Source organism: Notothenia rossii (genome assembly GCF_949606895.1).
Source record: "Notothenia rossii genome assembly, chromosome: 2".
NCBI lineage: Eukaryota > Metazoa > Chordata > Actinopteri > Perciformes > Nototheniidae > Notothenia > Notothenia rossii.
The window spans coordinates 10,667,121-10,687,901 of record NC_136904.1 but is presented as its reverse complement, the minus strand read 5'-3'; the positions used below and the strand labels follow the sequence as shown (position 1 = coordinate 10,687,901).

Here is a 20,781-nt window from a genome sequence, read left to right as displayed (position 1 = left end):
CCACAATGCATCTCAATTTGTGACATGCGCACTGAAGAGACTTGCAATTATTTGCCCTAGACTTCTGCTTTCAGACGTAGTTAATTATGAAGTTATTACCCTATCCGATAATAATCCAATGCAGAGGCAATATTGTAATATAATACATTATTTCATATATTTTATGTATTTATGTACATTTATATAGTTACAACCATAATGCTAATGTGACCCACGATGAAATTGAGTTTGACAACCTTGATTTAAAGGACAAGGAAATGCCTTTTTTAAGTCAAACTGAAAATGTTTGACTGAAGGCATAAAGCTCCATAACAAGCTGAAAATGAAAATGGTAGCTCGACAGGTCAATCAGAGCACCATTCATTAACTACAAAAACCTCCTAAAACTAAAAACAAGGGACTGGCTATGAATCCATCTATACAGCCTTCATCTCACCTTTAAGTCAGCACCTGAAACTCAAAGCCCTTGTTTCATTTTGCGTCCGGTGTGCTGGAGTACAGAGGCAAAACAAAGAAGAATGTCTTCTGTTCGGTCCTAGCTGCACTGAACACTATCAATAATCCCAGAAGAACACAAGTGTACCTTAGATATGTCGTGTATACAGCCTGGAGGGTAACAGATTACTTATAACAGGGTTACGTAATCAGGATACAAAAATAAACAAACTGTTATCACTTACAGATACATGGAAGAAGATGTAATCAGATTACTGTTACGTTTCTAAAATGTGGGGGATGGTGTATAGGCTACTCCATGAATATGCTCAGTTAAAGGCAGGTTACCCTATAATAAACATCACTGAGCAGTGGACATATTTTTGATACAAAACATCTTACTGTTGTTTCTTTACTCCTGTATTCATTTGCATTGCATTTGGAATTGAAGTAATCCAAAGTATCAGAAAGTAATCAGATTACATTACTTTTATATTTTGATTGGTTGTAGGTAACTAGTAATTGTAACATCATTTATTTGTAGGTTACCCTCCCAACCCTGTGTGAATATATATTTAATATAAATAGCAATAATGATGATTAACATTATGACTTCCCTAATTCCACATCTACACATGCTGTACTTAACATTTTAAGAACTTACATGAACCTGAAACTGGAAATAAAACGTCTCGCTTTCGACTAGAACAAACGGGATGAATAATAATGGACAGTTTTAAGCACTTGCCCCCAGTACTCTTCAGGTATATAAGGTGTTCCAATAGGTGCACTATTTTTCTGTCTAGCACTGAAGCCGCTGATATTCAACTCATCCTTTGGTTTCAGGCAAGACTCCTTATCGTAGGAATGTGATCGTTCAAACACAAACATGGTATTGTGCACCACATAAATCAATGGAGAGCACAGGTGTTGAAAACAATTTCCTTAACATTTCATCGCAGTAGGAATCACCAGTTATTGTGTTTTTAAAATTATAATAAGTATGTGTTGACAGTATCACAACCACATGTTTGTTTTTCTCTACCACTTGCCCCATCATCCCATCCTTCTCTCATGAGAAGGGTTGTTTCAGGGAGTACTATCCTCAGCAGTAATACTGACTGATGCCACATCAGGAAACAACAGGGGCTCTGGGGGCCCTGAGCACATTTTGTAGCGCTTTTATCTCCCAGCATGCTTTGTGCGTGTTGTTATCTGCCGTCTGCAGCCTGCTCTGGGAAAAGACCGTAAACAGGAGGTGCTGCGCTGACACAGCCATGCCGTTAACGCTGTATTGTAGAAGCCTTTGCCGCGCTCAGAGCTAATTTTAATGATAATCAGCTCTGCTCTCTCATCGTTAAAGCATCAGGCATCCACACCTGAGGAACTCTGAGTGTGCGAGAGAGAGAAAATCATATAAAAGCACTTATACTGTGTGAATACTGCTACGATTATTTGATATTCGGTTATCTTATTACTACTTTGTTTCATAACCTTGTATTATGACACTAAATGCCTGTGTGTCACTTACATTTATGTGTAGTTTCCTTGTTAGTTGCTATTTTTTTATTCGAGGGGTCTGTCAATTTGGGGTGTAATGTTTCACCTCAAGGATTTGGGTGTTGCAGTGTATTGGTGATAGTGTGTGTTTCGTGGTGACTCAGCTGCGAGTAAGAGGTAAGATGAACTGAGGACCGGAATGGAAATCAACAGGCTTTCAGCTCTGAGCCACTGACTGTTCTGATGTGTGTGTGTGTGTGTGTGTGTGTGTGTGTGTGTGTGTGTGTGTGTGTGTGTGTGTGTGTGTGTGTGTGTGTGTGTGTGTGTGTGTGTGTGTGTGTGTGTGAGCGTGCGTGCGTCCGTGCGTGCGTGCGTGTGTGTGTGTGAGGAAGAGAGAAAGCAAGACACACAGAGGGATAGACAGAGGGGGAAATGGAGAGTGTGACTGGCAGCTCCTTCCTCCGGATGAGGCTGAATCATTCAGCAACATCACTTATTGGAGGTGAGGCTCAGTCACCCTTACCGGTCACAAGTTCTCAAATGTTACATTTTTGTTCTTGGTAACAAGGCAGCTAAATTGAGTCTTGGGTTTCTCATTTTTTAGATTTCAACAAGCTTAATCAGGTCACATATCTAGCCTTGCCATCATACTTCATATAATTGATGTGTTTTTTGCCTAAAGCATATAACCCCTCAGCATGGTCGTTACCAGGGTCACGTGGTTGTCAATACAAACAAAAAACCTAGTTAATTTGAATCTGCTTGCTCTTGTTCTGTATTCTCATCTTTTTAAAAGGATATAGGTTCATTAGTTTTAGTGAGTCATGTATATACCACTCCTCCAGACCTCACTAATAAACACAGTTTATATTTTGAATCTACAAAACATTTTGTTGTCATAAGACCATGTTGTAGCCTTCCTGGGAGTTATGTGCTGGACCATGTTTGTCCGTTAAGCACCATGGAGTAACCATCATTAATTTTCCATTGTGATTCACAGTCTGACAAATTGCATCCAGCTCGGGACTGACGGCTAATCACAGCTAGTTTAGGTTGTAAACAGCAGCGGTAATTGAAACAGTTTTGCTGAAAGGCAGCGTGAGCAGTAGGAATAATTATTGTGATTCAAGCTGTAAAATATTCCCTCTCAAATAGGCCAGGGGTTTCAGAGGAGCAGGAACGTTTGTCGTCTGGGGCAGGACAACCTGTTTTTCTAGGATAAGCTCTAAGGCCATTAAGGTTTTAAGTGTTGAGCCTCACTCGCTCAAAAAATCCTGCATGGTGTACCTGCTGCAGTCAACAGCGAACATAGATGATAATTAGCTTAGTGAAGCAGAGCGAAAGGTACTGTGCTGTAGGTGAGTGGAGAACAATAATTCAAAAGGGTGAATATGGATCGTCCTCACTAACAGCATGTGGGGATTTCATTATCAATGGCAGCTTGAACTAATCACGTCTCATTATTGTGAAACCCAAAGGTTACATCCTGTTTCATCATCGCTTTCTTATTTCATGGTTTTTCTTACTGGTAGCATGTTACAAAGGATTATCATCATTATTATCCTTGTTGGTGTTGTTGTTCTACTTTATTCATGTCTTGTTTTTATATCATTATTATTATAAACATTATATTAGCAGCAGTAGTTCTCTTTACATACATCGTTAGCCTCGTTAACATGGCATTTTAACTTGCAGTAGTTGTATATATCTTTTTTAACCTAATAACCTGGTGTATAATGTTATTGCATTGCAGTGATATTTGTATACAATCTAACATTTTGCTGCAATTTCGGTACTGGTTAATAAATACATGTATTTATTTCTAGTCCGTATTATAGTTAAATGCCACATGCAAGGCAACATTTGATTTCTTGTGGATGTTCACTGCTTCCAACATAAACAGCAGCTCTGTACTGATAAGAGTGGGAGATATCTAAGTGGAATATCTTTTTACAGAATCTTTATTTTCCATCTGGCATTAAAGTGCAATTAAGCAATGCAATAAATGGGAAAACCCCCAATGGCTTTGCATTAATAAACCATAGTTACACAAAATGAAAAAAGGTCTGCTCTAGTTAACCGTGTTTCATTTTAAATAGATAAATGCAAAAAATGTTTATGTTAACAGGAATATGTTGTAAGCTTTCGTGAAAAGGTTTTTCAAAATATGTTGTAAATATAATTAATCTGTTAGTGACCTTTTGCCGAAATAATAGATACCGTGCAAAGCTTTGAAATTGAACCCACAAATGATAAAGGAGCAACTTCTGTCCTTTACATTCTCACACTATCCTTCAATCTCAAATGGTTATTTTAAAAAACTTTCTTTACCATTTAAGGTTTTATTTGACACTGTAGAGAGATGCATCCTGGAAATGAGGGTGTTATATTCCACAAAGATGAGACAAAAAAACATTTATTTGCTGATAAATTGGAAAGATAATAGGTAAACACGCTCAAAACTGGGATTGTATACACAAATAATTGAACAGCGCTCTGGAAACATGTTCCTTGATTCCGTGAAATTACTCAAGCAAAGCTTCAAGACCTCATCATCGCTGGACGAGTTTTATGGTGGGTGTAAAAAAAATCCACAACCATCACTCTCAACCCCTCCTATTTCCAATCACAACAATTGTCTTTGCTATTCTGTTGATTCCCTCACCAGTAACAATATGAAACTCTCTCTGGTTCACCAGGTGCAAATATGATGAAAATGTTCATCCCTATAGTGCTGAAGGCAGCATGAATTGTTGCCAGCTGTCTGTCGACAGCTGTGTGATCTAAAAAGACTCCCTTAATGTGCTCTCTCTTCTCAACATAAAGATAGAGATATTTCTCTTCAAGCTGATAGTCATGTGCTAGTTTCAGCCCACAGTTACCCCTTTAAGCATCGGTGGAAGGATTTAGCTGCTATAAGGCTATATAAAGGCCATCTGCCTGTCTCATTAGGGCCAGCTTTCCTGTGTTTTCACCTCCAGAGGATGAAGGTCTGGATATTTTGATTATATTGTGGTGTAAAACTCTAATTCTTGTACTCTGACATTTCTTATGCGTACGGATTATATATCTGCAAAAGTCACTGTCGCACAGCGGCTCAGCATTTAGTGTCACCTGAGCAGGTCAGAAAACAAAGATACAAACACACTTGTGTATTTATTGCAACAATGAAAGCCAAATACATTCTTGTCTATGGACTATAAGACATTGGACTTGGAATGGTGGATAGTCTTTTACTGCACGGAAATACAGCCTCACTAGAGGGACATCGAGTATGTACACTTTAAAAGTTACAAGTTACACATTTTTTTTCTATTTTGCTGTTTCGCTTTCTCTATTCAAATAAATACTTTCCAAAGATAGTGAAGCTAGGATGGCAAACAGAAAGCCTATTTAGTTTTAAGCCCTGGCCTTGAAGGAGCAACAGTTCCTGATCTGAGATCCCTTTATGGCCTTGTACTGTAAGTCCAAGAGATACTGTACTGTGCATGACAGTGTGTTGCCTTGCTGTAATTGTCACAACGGTTTGGACAGGTCAACAATGCATACAAACTGTCATCAAATTAAAAAAGACATACAGAAAGAATCACAGCAATTTTGAGGAATAATTGTTCTTGTCACACTAAAGACATTTTTAATTGTCTATATTTATTGACTCATGTTTACGAAAGAGATACAGCATAATTGTCCGTCATTAGCTCAACAATAATACAGTTATGTGAGAGTAAAATGGCAAATCATCAAATATAGTGGGAGCTGACATACTACTAAATGCAACCGGATGCAGTACCACATCCTGGTATTTTTGGCATACTGCATTTGACATACTGTGTATTATTTTGCCCGGCATACTTAATGTTATACAGTACACAGGTTGTCTTTTTGGCGTTGAAGTCCGACAGATTTACACTGTTTTCTGGGAATTATTTATAGAATTAAAAGTAGAGATGTATCTATAATTCTTATGTAGTGAGAAAATAGTAAATTAGTTTTCCAATGAAGGTGATATGGTTACTAACTTGGGGACAAAGAAGAAGAATAAATACTTTATTAATCACCAACGGGGAAATGACTTTATCTACTCAGTTGTGTTGGAGAGCTCTTCACATGTAGGCTGGCATCAATGACTCTTCTCAGAACAGATGGTGATACATTGTCAAATGGGCTAGAAGATGGGTTCATAGTTGAACTCTACACATGGTTCGTATACATGGTACACATTTTGAACACATGGTCAATATTGTCAATGAGCTAAATCGCTTTCATGGATAGAGTGATGATTAGAAAGCCTCAACTATAAGCTGTCAGGGAAGGAGATTATATTGTTTTTATAAAATCAGCTTTCATAAATAAGCATGTCAAACATTTGACCTAATGGTTGCACAAGGCCAGAAGGTTTTTTGCAAATAACAATGTCCCTCAATTTAGTTTTCTCTATTCGGCTTGTCTGATTTTCTGTTTAAAACAACATGGTGTCTTAATGGAGAATGATTCACAACTGGAACAGAGTATTTTTTAAGGCTAAGAAGCCATCTCATTAAATCTGTTTGCCAGGTCATCTTGCTGTACAGAGGTTGTGTAGGTTACTGTTTGCCAAATCTGACTATTTCAAAGCAGATTTACTTCGAATGAGAGCCAATACTCAGTTTATTTACTGTAAGTGTTCAGTTAAATCTACACTAAAGACCACAAGTTAATTATTCAAGACATATATGTCATGTTCAATTTGAAATACAAATACACATTATGGGTGATCACAGAGAGGGTGAGGGAGAGAACCAGAGGAATAAAGGGAGGATATTTGTTGCACAAGCTTTGAGAGGCGAAGGCTGGAAAGAGAAGAGGATGGTGGGGGATGGAGGTGGGGGATGGAGATGGGGGATGGAGGTGGAGAAGTCCTCAGGAGTCTTGGCTTGCTGTCCCTTGGCAGCTCCAGGCACAAACATAAGCAAGGGTATCTGTTTCTAGAAAACACAGAAAGTGGAATAGTGAAATACACGAGAGTAAATACACAACAGAGAAGCGGATGGGGAATGTAACTGACATGGAAATAAAAGAGGAACATTCGAGGGGTGAACCCACATTGAAAGATTTGGCATTTGTTTGTTTTCTGTCTTTATTTTACAGTAATCTTGTTTGTATTGATGGGCGTTCACTCTGATAGGATGCAATATAATATGTGATACATGTGGCGCAAATTAACTAGTCACAATATTCTCCAGACACAATTAATTAGCTAATTTGCCCCATTCTTAGATCACATTAGTCTCGAGCTGAACCATGTCAAATGCTAACATAAATCAGCTTCTGCTCTGCTATCTTCGGCTGAACACAAGTGTGCTTCAGTGATTGGAGGCGACCATTTGGGTCAGACTGGCTCAGAAACAGCTGAGCATCCAGGCTGCAGTCGCGCTCATCGCCAGCTGGGGGCGAGCAGCAGCCATGCACAACATCAGCCCCCCCAACCCACATCCCTCACCCTCTCTCAGAGAGAGAGAGGGAGAAATGTGATTTCGCTAGAAGGCCAGACAATTAGTGGCTGTTGGAGGAACGCATGACACACATCTCAGCTGAGGGAGGAGAGCAAGACTGACAGAGGGAGGCAGACTCAGGCACGAGGGGAGAGGGGAGGAGGTTGGGGGGGGGGGGTCAGCTGAGAGATAGACGGAGAGAAATGGGCTTTATTTGAATGCTTAATTACCACCAAGGCAGTGGGAGTAGCCGAAATTATGGGAGATGCCATGTGACACTCTACCTGCAATCGTTTCACGTCAGTGTCCGTCTTCATTTCCCCCCTGCTGTTAACACGACACCAAAGCCTCAATTAGCGAAATATCACACAAGGACAAATCAAGCAAATAACCTCCTGCTATTTTGTCGCGAGCTTATAAGTGTTTTTTTATTCCAAATGATTGATTGATTTTTTCAAAGCTGTGAAATTCAGTCACGTGCCTTTCACAACGATGATGGTGTTTTAATACACCAGAATACATAGATGACTAATCGGCAACGTTGATGGGCAATCATGTATGACGACATTTCCAGTGAGAGACGTAATTAAATGATGTGTGAGTGTACTTGCAGCTCGTGTGTGTGTGTGTGTGTGTGTGTGTGTGTGTGTGTGTGTGTGTGTGTGTGTGTGTGTGTGTGTGTGTGTGTGTGTGTGTGTGTGTGTGTGTGTGTGTGTGTGTGTGTGTGTGTGTGATGTAGGCTACTGATGGGAATGGTCCTCTCTGTATAGTGCAGGGTGACTCAGATCATAAAGTGTGTGTGTGTGTGTGTGTGTGTGTGTGTGTGTGTGTGTGTGTGTGTGTGTGTGTGTGTGTGTGTGTGTGTGTGCGTGTGTGTGTGACAGAAAGAGATGAAAGTGCGCTCCCCGTATCCCGCAGGCACACACACACGGCACAATGTTGCGCACGTGGCATGCACTACTCAAGAGCCCTGGCGAAAAAATATATAGCAATAATGCTTGTAGCTTAACATTGTAACAGCATGTGTGTATGCAGGGGCGGACTGGGACTAAAAAATCTGCCCGGGAAACTCGGCCGGCCGACCGGCCCACTCCGGTATTCTGAATGGCCAGTCCGCACCTGTGTGTAATACCTCCGGTGGTTTAAGGTGTATTGACCTATTACATTTCCATCGGAATGTGCCGTGTTTGCAGTGGTCAAACAATTATTTCGCCACACACACACACACACACACACACACACACACACACACACACACACACACACACACACACACACACACACACACACACACACACACACACACACACACACACACACACACACACACACACACACACACACGCGCGCGCTCACACTATGTCATCCCCACTCCCCCTTTCCTCCTTTTCTTTTTGCTACCCTCTCACTTAAGCTTTTCGCACAAGCCAGTGTGTGTGTTTGGGGGTATCTTGCGTTTTGTGTGTGTGTCCGTGGGCTCGATTCTCTCAGGCCGACTCAGTGAGCAAAGAGAAGTAGAGAGAGGGAGGGAGAGGGAGGGTGAGAGAGGGAGAGAGAGAGGGAGAGAGAGTTTTGTACGGGGGAGGGACAGACATCCTCCAGCCGGGGAGCAGAGCCTCAGTCTGAGCAGCCGACAGTCGCGCTGTCTGTCTCCCCATCAGCATCACCACCACCCGGCGTCTGCACACAATTTTGGAGTAGACACCTCGTGCTGTGACACTGCCCTATGAGCATGGGTGTGTGACTGTGTGTGTGCGTGTGTGTTTGAGTCGTGGGGGAAATAAAACCCAGCAGCCTGCGGCATTAAAGGGCAGCATCTTCGGTCCCCATTTACGCGAACAGGGGAGCACAGCAGAGGAACGAGCGGTGGGCACAGAAGGTGGCATGGAGGAGAGGTGTGTGTGTGTCTGTGCACGGAGGCAGGGCTGTGGGATGTGGTGTCTGACGGACGCGGAGAGATGCTGTGAGCTTTGGTATTAGCAGGCAGCTGCGCACCGAGCCGCTCTTCTCCCGCCCTCCCTCCTCAGCTGTTCTACTCGCACCGACCATTCGCTGAAATCGGGGAATCGGCTCCACACGGCTCGCTGTGCTCACTACCGCTGGCGTCCTGCACGGGGATTTGACACAACCAGGTATGTGCAGCCGCGGAGCCCATTTGGGCGCTGGATGCGTGTTTGCATGGCGGGGGAATCTTGACTGACTTCATCCTGCATCTTCTTGTTGCTTCCCTCCCCTCCCTCTGTGGCCCTGTCAGCGGATTAATGAAACGTTATTTGAGAATGATGCGGTTAGATGGCATCATCTGTCGATGTATCTGGGGTGAAAAATACAACCAAATTGAGGTGTTGAGATGTGTTTTAAACGTTTGGTTGTTTATTACCAAAAACAGATCTCATACCAACAATGTCAACGTCCCATTACTCTCATTCTAACCTTTCCTCATGTTGATATGCATAACGCTAAACATGAGCATGAGCAATGCTGTTGTTTCACACTGAGCAAATTATGCGATGAGACTGTTCTCCTCATGCCGGCCAAAGAAAAGGTAATATTTTGATTTATGAGGCGAGACAATCTGTTGTGATGTTGGCTGGTTTCCTAGGGCTGCAGGCAGATATTTCACTGTTGGGAAATACACAGGTTAGGAGAAGGGAGGAAGAATGTAGCTGAGGATGGGCGTGAGGGCAATATGATCTGAGGATGCACACACCCTCACATACTCATCCCCCACTGGTGTGCTTCGCTCTTCTCTCTGGGCAGCAAATGCATGCTTAAAAGCAATCATGCACGGAGGCATGCATGGCGCACATGTGTGTGCACGCACTGCTGCACACACAGACTCATGGGCATGCACACACCCACATGTACACCAAGCCACACTCCACCATAATCCATAATCATGAGTTCTGGAGACATGACGTAACACATCTCTCATCTGCATGCAGTTGGTTTTCAAAAAGATGTCCCTCAGCTTCACACAGAATGATGAGAGAATGTACAGCCCATCACCGCATGTAGTGTAATTGCTTGCAGCAAAAATATCCTCAAATTGGCATACTTGAGCTTTAATCAGGAGAGGAGAGCAGATTTAACTATTGTGAGATATAGGTTAGCATGCCTCCAACTGACACTAATTTTTCATCAAAGTAGAGTGGTAGAGACTGGGACTGTGAGAAATTGAGTGTTTTAGAGTGCTCTGCTAATCAGAAGCATTAGGAAGAAGCGGGGGAAATGGGTCCCTGGATATTATGCAGGGATTGGGGTAGCAGTGCATCAGAGCAGAGGGAGTGGGTGTGGCTGGGGTGCTCCCCTTTCTCTGGAGGTTTCTCAGTCTGACTCACATACCTCAGGACAACAGGAATTCCCACTTTTTTTCATTTGTCAGTTGCAGGTAACAATTTTTCAGACACCTTTACAGTAGCTGTTTCAATGTTGCCTAGAGGAACATAACCGTTGAGTTATTGAGCGCGGAATAATAGGTTTATATGGAGAAAACAAAAGTATATATATGGACATTAATTTAACATGGCTTTTTGAATATATACCATGCTTGAAAACGTCATACTGTATGATGTAATACACACTAATAGCTACCTATTGTATGTACTGTATGTTCCACATACTACAGTGCTCTACAATATATTGGTGGGCAGAGGGTGTGTCTTTGAGCACATGCTACTTAAATGAAGTATTTATATCTCATTCTATTAAAAACCCATATAGCGTTGCCCACTTGTCTCTACATAGGTATTACAGAATGAGCTTTATCACACTAGATCTGCTTACATTACGCTACAAAGCATGGATGAACAATAGCGGAGATACTGTAGACTTAGATAACCCAATATGTGATCTGATTCTCACATGTGCTTGTCATGATGACTTAGAATAAATGGTTCTATTGCATCTGTTGCCAATTTGCTTGTTAGTCTTCTCTCAGCATGGGGTTGCAGTTCCTGTCAATTTGATAACACATTGAAGTAGGATAAGGTGATCCAGTTATCTGCCATCCTTTTCACCGCCATTAAGCTGTAATAAGAAAATACAGGGGATAAATTATGCGTATTATCAAGTAATTTGCAGAACTCCATCTCTGGAAGAGGGTGGATACCTAATCTGTCTAACTTTAACACGCAGATGTCAGGGTGCTGGCTCTGCAAAGAGAGAGTAAACTCCCTAATTGTTAATGAACACTTATTAAACCCTAAAACTCTTTTGTTGTGATTTGTTCTGACATAGTGCAGCCACGGTGCTTTATATAAATAATGTTACAGTCACTGTTACCATAAACAGTAACATATTCCAGATGCTGTCAGCCATGATTGGGGCTGTAGCTCAATTATATCATCACAATAATTGGCCAAATTAATCATTATTAGGTGTTTGTGTGGAGTGTTGTGTATTCCATAATGGTTGAGCCATTCAACAATATGGAGCCTAAAATATATGTTTTGATTACACATAATCTAAAATGGGTAATCAATTTGACATATTGCCTAATATAAACCTAAAAGGTTAGATAATATTATGCCCAACTCACTTCTACGCAGGCAAGATCCATTTTTATTTGTAATTACGAACTGAACCATGAATGGAAAAACAAGTATTGATGACAAAATGAACAATGAACAAAACTTCTCCTTCTCTGCATTAGAGAGAACCTTTTTGCCGGTTCACCCCTCACATCTGAGAGCAAACGCTCTCAAAGCAACCCTAATCTGAAATGAAGCACCCATGGATATTTTACTAAGAGAATAATTAGAGATTTCTCAAGGAATTATTCATTTTGCCAATCAAGAAAGAATATAATTAAAACATTTATTTTAGATTTAATAACTTTTGTTCGTCCAGATCAGATGATATCAACAAACTTCAAAGTACACACAATTTGTAATACCTTTCTTTTATTACTATTAATAATGAATTGAATACGCCCTTATTTGTTATTTTCTGACAACACACCAAAGCAATTAGCTTGGCTCCAAGCCATCTTTTCCCCATGATCTGCTGAACCTGTGACATGGTGTATTCAATATTCGGTTAATACTTGTGCTTTGTCAAAACGGTTTTTCCTTTCCAAGCACTTTTAAACCTTGAATTTAAAACTCAGTTGCAAAGTGTAACTGTTTATTGGGTTTTTATTAGCCATATTCTGGTCAGCAGACAGCACTCTAACACTGACAGCCACAGAGGGAGAAGTCTTGAGCTGTGCATTAGCAGCACATTTCTGCAACTTAAAGATACTCTGCCTGTGCTCAGTCACCCAGAGACAACCTCCTCTGTTATCTGTGTATCACCTCTACGTCTGCAGAGGGCAACAAAAGTTTGTTTGATCGTAACAGAAAGGAAACCCAACATTGCCAACCCAAAAGCCCAGAGAGAAGTGCTTCATCTCAACTGACTAGCTTCAGAGCCGTGACCTCAATCACTTTCTTACGAAGGCAACACTCAAACCCGTCAGTTCTTCAGTATAAGACTGAAAGGAGACATATATTTTGATGCCAAAGTTGAACTTTATGCATTATTAACACTCTTTGGTTATGAAAGGTTTGCAGTTGTTATCATCATCGACCGCATTCCTGCATTTCCGTTGCAACCAACTTATTTAGTTTCTATAATATGATATCGGTATCTCCCAAACCTCCTTTATTATTTAGTGGTATATCCCTTTCAATTTCAAGTCATTCTATTTTATATCAATCCATTACAATCCCACTCATTTTATTTCCGTCATGCCTACATTAAATTCTGTTCATTATATTGTGTTATTGAAGTGTGGAAATTATAAACATTTTCATTTATTACACACACACATTTGCAATTTACTTTAATGCTATAAGGAATCACTGAATGTGAAAAGAACTAACTAATTTCAGATTGAATGATTATAAGCAAATCGTTTTTTCCCCAAATTTGAATAAATGGTCATGACTGTATAATGTAAATGTTCCAGTCTTAGCTGATCATGAAACTCATGTCCAAACTCTCCACATTGTTATTAATCAGCAAAGCAGTGGGAACCCACACATTCATTTTCAAACAATTACTGTGGCTGATTAGGAATTTCTAAGGTTACAGATGGGTAGAGCTAACCTAGGAGTTAAGTGATGTTGTAAAAAAAATCTATTGGATAATAACAGTTATACATGTTCTAATCATAACAGTTCCAATTAAACTAACCACAGTTGTGTCAATCAGTTTTAGTCTGTTCACGCCCCCACAGTCCAGAGAGGAGGTCTGATCCGTCAACATAAGTGGAAACACCTGTGTGGGTTTGTAGCGGCTTTAAATATTTAGCAAAATGAATAATTCCTTGAGGATTCTTTTATTTGGATACCACACCATTGACGAAACAATAAATGCCTAATAGACTTGTCTTATATACTTACCCTGGTAGAGGAAGTTAATAAGCCATCACTCTCCTACCCTAACAACATGTGCCCTTGAACAAGGCACTTAACCCTTGCAAGCTCACTGATTAACACAAGTTGACTGCCTGTGCTGCGACGCCCCTCAGTTTTGTGCATGCAGGTTTGAGATTCATATGCGAGCTAAACATGTCAGTGGAAGTTGTTGAGGCAATGTCAGAACACGTTTAAACAATATCTAATGTGATTTATTCGAGGGGAGGGGCAGTTTTGGGTCATGACCCAATGGTTGCAAAAAGGCTGCTCTTGGCTTTACGCCAGTCTACAAGATAGCTGAGTCATGACTTTCTCATAGCATAAATGTACTGCAGTCGTCTTTACCTCATTCTAAATTTCAATTCAGATTTTCTCTTAATTTCACAACTCAAGTCCATACTGACCAAATGTTCTAGGAATCAGTACTTTTCCATTAAATGAAAGCTTAGGTTAAAGTGACTAACTAGCTGCATTGAGTTTACTCACCTACTAAGATTGGTACTATTGTATAAGACCTTCATCATTACATACAATGCAAAGTGTTTCCTGCACAAACATCCTTTCCCCATGCCCACACCACACCTTAAACTGTAAAGTTAACACATGGTCAAACCCTTACATTCATTCAATCAACCATGCATCTGGCAGAAACACATCAATGCTGGCAGCTACAGTATAGCCTTAAGCTCAATTAGCTAATGCCTGGTCCTTCTTCAGAGCCCAGCATTAAAAGTGAACTGTGAAGCCATGTTTCACAGCTCATTTGAAGTGAGCATGTCTCCGTGGTCATGAGATGTAGACACATCAAGCTCAAGCTCTATATCCCAGAACTAATGTGGAGCAGCTGTCAGATTCTCTGCACAACAACCATTCATTTCTACTCTGTTGGCCTGTTTTACTATAGAAAACACACACTTCTCAGCAACTCCAAGTTGTTAAAGGCCACATGGCGTGATTCTAGTCTCTAGTCCCTTTCCATGACACTAACATGACCATTTCATTTTCAGAAATACTATATAGTCTGATGCAAAAATGCATTATCACAACTGAATGGTTCAGTTGCTGATGCTTTCCAATCTTACTAAGTGAGACATTTAATGTTTGACAACATAGCTCATTAACCTCATCATTTCAATTTGTGGAAACACTCTCATCATTACGATCAATACATAGAAAATAGCAAATATACAGATTATGACTTGTGATCTTAAAATATGGTGTTGAAAATGACGAACGAGAAGATGCACATTTAGGGTTCTCGCATCTTTCATTAATTAAGATATTTATTTGTGGTGAACATACTCCGACAAGAGTAGTGTAGCACTGAAGCAATTACAAGTATTGGTTCTCCTGCTGTAGAAGCTGGATATATCAGTGTAGCCAGTGTCTATTGACCTTGACTGACAAATACAGTACACACATCGATACATGAATGCCAAGCAGTCATAAACACACGCAATTGATTTCCCCCACAACCTCTACCCCGCCCACTTACGAGTACATACACACAACGCTTTAATTCTCTCTCTTTGTCTGCACATAGGTTACTGCGATGCTCTGTAGGATTTGCTTTAAAGCATTGTGCTAAACAATAAAGCAATTAAATCCTTACTGAGATTTGTTTAAGATTTCAAACGAATGTTCCATTGTCTATATAAATCATTGGTATCTTTGCACAACACATCTAAAGATTGTTGGATTAAACTGATTGTCTAATGTCCACAGTCTCTCTATATAAGTAACAACCCTGCCCGTGAGATTTTAGAATCTGCAAGCAAATGTAAAGTTAATATTTGTTTTTTGTTTTTTTTGTCTTACAGAGAGAGATGTGCCATTTCGGGAAGAAGGCCACTGGATTAAAAAATATTGAGCTTCTACACGGACTGTGGTTTTAGTGACTGTGAGCTGGAATCCCATTGTCAATCACAGGTTGATCGTGCTTGGCTCATGTACGCTGTATTCTCAGTCAAATTCTCCTTCCACTTGATGATACAAATAGTCCACAGTATTGCCATCCATGGTTTCTGCCCTAATAAATACTATATCATCCTACATTAAAAAGATTTGCAAAGGAATGTTTACAAAGAAATTGGCAAACCCAATAAAGAAGAAAGAGAGAAGTGAAAATAAAGAGCCCAAATTGACCACTGATTTGCAAGCGCACAATCTAACTCTCTCTACCACACTGAAGACTACCGTTAAAAAGATTTCCAAATGCTCTTCGGCACGTAACATATCGCTCGAAGAAGACGACGGAAAAAACGATTGCTCATCACTGTCACCCACTTTCAGCTATCGAGTAGCTATAGCAAATGGACTCCCGAAAAACTCTCTCTTTTTGAACAATAATGAAAGTATATTTTCTGAGGTTCTTTCAATTGATATTAATTACTCTGACTCCTTGAGTGAGACAAAACTTGTAAGGAGACTGGATGAGCAAAAATCACACACTATGCCAGTAAGACGAAACAGGAAGAGCCTCATCAGTTTGGCTCCATCTGATGGCAGCTCTGAGGGCGAGCGAGTGGAACGCTCAAGTCTACACACACTTAGGCTTGGTGCTCTACGCAAGTTAAGAAAATGGAAAAAGAGTCAGGAATGTGTCTCCTCCGACTCCGAGGTGAGCAACTGGAGGAAAACCTTGGGCATCCGGAGCAAGTCCTTGGACCGTGCTGGACGGCAGCAAAAGAGCTCAACCCTGGAGCCTGGCTCCTCCTCCACAGGTTGCATTAGTCAGACCCAGGATGTCATGGAAATGATCTTTAAGGAGCTTCAGGGGATCAGCCAGATAGAGACAGAGCTGTCCGAGCTACGCGGCCATGTAAATGCCCTAAAAAGCTCCATTGATGAGATATCCAGCAGTGTGGAAGTAGTTCAAAGTGAGATTGAGCAGCTTCGCACAGGATTTGTCCAATCTAGAAGGGAAACACGTGATATTCATGACTACATAAAACAAATTAGCCACCAGGCCAATAATTCAACCCTGCGGTTCATTAATGTTCCCGAAGAAAGGGCAGAGAAAACAGAGAGTGTAATATACAAAATACTGAAAGACAAAATGGGTTTCGTTGATGCCCTTAAAACAATCAAAATTGAGCTTGCTCATAGGTTAGGGCAACAGAGAGAATGTTCTAATGCAAAACCCCGCCCAATTATTGTTATTTTTGCAACAACCCAAGAAAGAGATGTGATCTTAAAAAAGTGCTATAAACTCAAAGGAACAGGTATTATAGTCTCTACAGATAGCTTAACTCAAGATGGAAAGGAGAGAAAAGACAAAGCAATGTCTTCCTCACAAACCTATGAAAGCATGGATATAAAAGTCTCAGGGAAGGACAAAGTAGTGGAGAGCGATGACTGGGATTCAATGGACAGTGATAAAGAATTAGACGAATTAAGCAGAAATAAATATGCAATGGTGGTTTCAAAGCCTGTTCACAAGAGCAAATCAGAGAAGAGGCGTTCCCATGACCATAGCCGGTCAGGAGAGGAAGCCGGCTACTCAGGCACTGTTCACTATGCTGATGACGCCTACTATGACCCAGACAAGCATGCAAAGGCGTACTACTCTGATTTGACCCCAGGTTGGCTTTCCCAGAGTGACTACTCCACCCCTAAACTCAGCCGCTCTGAGTCGGACTGCTCAAAGCTTTGCCAGTCGTACTCCGAGGACTTTTCAGAAAGTCAGTATTTTACACGGGCAAATGGCGGCTCACTGCTGTCCTCTTCCGATCAGGAACTGTGGCAGAGGAAACAAGAAGACATGTCCACCTCCTGGTATGCTAGCGAGACGCAGCCGCTCGGCCATGATAATCAAACATATGAACACAATGAGATTGAGACTACAGAAACTATTGACAGTGGGGTGAGCAATGGACTTATCTGCATGTCAGGAGACAGAAGCCACTACAGCGGCTCCCAGCTCTCTCTTCAAGGTGACCTATCACCCTGGAAAGACTGGCATCACCTCGAGCAGGGTGCTGACTCTGGTTTGGAAGCTTCTACAGAGGTCAGCAGTCCCTTTGACCCATCAACCATCCCCGGTTTTCCAGAAAATATCACTAAATGTCAGGAGGTTGATTTACAATTTGAAGGAGAAGAGGAATTCATGATGCTTGACAGAGACTCTCTACCACCTATAACCACACACATTATTCCTCCCGTCACAGAACGGGAGACTGTCATCAAGACATCTGCCCGGCAGTCTAAAGAAGAATATAAGATTAGTGCGAAAGAAAACACAAAAGTATCATCAAAAGATACCCCTAAAGCTGCTGCTAAGTCTACACATAAACAGACTAAATTGGCTCCTAAAGAAGAAACCACCAAAATATTGCCTAAGGAGATCTCAAAGGTTTATGCTACTAAAGTTTCATCTAAAGGGACCTCTAAAGCAGCTCCTAAAGATGTATCTAAAGAGGTACAGAAATCAGCAGTTAAAGAACCCTTTCAAGTCCTTCCTAAAGAACGTACAAAAGTAACACCTAAAGATACAACAAAGCCCACTGTTAAAGAAGTTTCTAAAGTGACATCAAAGATAACTTCTAATGAGCCTACCAAAGTCACTCCTAAAACTACCCCGAAAGTTAGCCCGATAGTGACTCCAAAAGAAAGTCCAAGAGAGTCACCGAAAGAGAGCCCGAAAATAACCCCATTTGTGAGCCCTATTTCAACCCCTAAAGAGTCCCCTAAAGAATCCCCTAAGGAGTCTCCTAAAGTGTTTGCAAAAGATCTACCACAAGTTGCACCTAAAGAAGTTCTGAAAGTTGTTGCTAAAGAGGTTACCAAAGAAGCTGCACAACTACCCCCAAAAGAGGCCCCAAAAGAGATAACTAAAATAGCATCTAAGGAGACTGGTATAGTACCCACTAAAGAGGTTTCTAAGATTCCACCTCAAGAAGTTTCTAAGATTCTACCTCAAGAAGTTTCTAAGATTCTACCTCAAGAAGTTTCTAAAATTCCAACTCAAGAAGTTTCTAAGATTCCACCTCAAGAAGCCCCAAAGGTAGCACCTCAAGAGAGTCCCAAGGTGCTACCCAATGACATCCCAAAAGCAGTCCCATCAGAAGCCCCTAAAGTTGCACCCAAAGTAGCATCTAAAGATGCCCCTAAAGAAACCCCCAAAGTAGTTCCGAAGGATAAATTCCCTGAACTGGATGTCAATCATAGCTTTCACCAGACTCAGAATAAATCTTCAACTATGTACCGCAGTCAGAGTGAGATTCGAACAGAGAAAGTTGAGGAGGTCCCCAAGTCTTGGAGTAGTAGGCTCAGCATAGACCTCACTGAGAAGTCCTTTGGTTTTGGCTTTGGCTCTACACTGCAGAGAGCTAAGTCAGCTCTGGAGGTTGTTTTGAAGTCTGGCCCTCCCACTCCTAACCCTGCTCCTCCAGAGGCGCCCACCAGCTCATCATTTATGGGCCGTTTTCGCACCCTGTCCACCTCTGGTGTTAGTAACCCTTCTACTGCAACAGACTCAGATGCCTACAAAGAGCCTGTCTTTAACAAGGCAGAGGATAAGAAAGCAGGTTCAGACCCAGAAGCTGTGGAACAACCAGTGGACAATGAGACCCACTATGTTGAAGTGATGGAGCAGGTACTAGCCAACTTGGAGAACAGAACTAATGCTGATGAGACAGATGAGACAGATGAAGCTGCGCAGGAGTGTGAGACTTCTCAGGAATATGATGTGTCTGATGACGTTGATGCCTCTCAAGATGATGATGCCTTTGAGGACTTAGAGGCCTCTCCAGATATTGAAGCCACAGATAACTATGAGACAAGTAAAGAGGCATGTGTTCTGGAGTATGATTGCAATTTGGATGAAGAGTACAATGAAGACTATGAAACCCACCTCACAGAGGACACAGCTGAATATGACGCAATGGTGGAATATGTGGACGTAGAAGATCCTGATGACATTGATGTGACAGAGGAGATGGAAGAGGGCGATGAGGAGTTAGAAGGGGTAGAGGAGATAACAGAGGAGGTAGCTGAGGTGTCTGAAAAAGTGGATCAAAAAGAAGATGAAAATAAAAATATTTCAGAGGAGAAGTCTACAGAGAAGCCAACAGAGGCCCCACCCAAGAAACGTATCCGACCAACATTCAAGGAGGCCGCACTGAGGGCTTACAGGAAACAGATGGCTGAACTTGAGCAGCAGATCCTGGCAGGAGGTATGTCTCTTAATTATTTTGTGTTCGTCTCATTGTTACTATTTTTATAATGTTTAACTACTGTTTAATAAGGGATTACATTAGCAATACACTGTAACAGTAAGTAGTCATCAAAACGAGACAGCTGTGACTTAAATAACTATATCAGTGTTTTGGAATTACAGCACTTTGACTACACATTGTGAATACTTAGCAGCACATCCAAAGCAACGTGAATTTACAAACTCATGTTTTACACTGAGAAGATACATCAATAGACTCGTACGGCCCGTCCACACAGCGGCGTGCGTTGAAAGCTTCACCATTCACTTTGAATGGGGTGACGTCACTTTTCGCCGAACTGCATTGTGGGAAGCGACGCAGAGCTTTGCTGGCGTGGCTCGCTGCAAAAGTTGAGCAATGTTCAACTTTTGAATCCACAGAAGAAGCGTCAGCCAATCGATATGCCAGTACAAGCTCTAGCCAATCAAACCGCTGCTTGTGTGTCAGGGGCGGGAGATTCATGTGATTGGTTGTTGGTCGAGTTTCGGACACGCCCGCCGGCAAGCTTCAACGCACGCCGCTGTGTGGACGGGCCGTTACATTTCATGTTGGAGCATCTTTTAAAAGTTGAATGGCTCTCCAAAAGACTTGACGCCTGAATTCTGACCTAAGAATGCCTATGAAAAGGAAAATGACATTAGAATTATTTGGAAAATGTAGGTAAATAATCTAAAGTGCACATGTTATTTAAGTTAACAAGATATACGAAAACATTGATGTCCTTGGTAAGCCTTAACATTCAGTGGGTACAGT

At 41.4% G+C, this 20,781-nt stretch overlaps 2 protein-coding genes across 2 annotated transcripts in view; one reads left to right on the top strand and one right to left on the bottom strand.

The window, feature by feature from the left end:
- Positions 1-20,781, bottom strand: part of myo5aa (myosin VAa) — a 424,551-nt gene that overhangs the window by 288,484 nt on the left and 115,286 nt on the right. The gene's annotated exons all lie outside the window — the stretch shown is intronic.
- unc13c (unc-13 homolog C (C. elegans)) overlaps positions 9,002-20,781 on the top strand; it is a 120,283-nt gene continuing 108,503 nt past the window's right edge. Inside the window, exons 1-2 of the mRNA XM_079663674.1 lie at positions 9,002-9,538; positions 15,631-19,986. Of these exons, the coding sequence (XP_079519800.1) occupies positions 15,828-19,986 (4,159 nt within the window). The 5' untranslated portion in view covers positions 9,002-9,538; positions 15,631-15,827. The remainder of the gene's footprint in view (positions 9,539-15,630; positions 19,987-20,781) is intronic.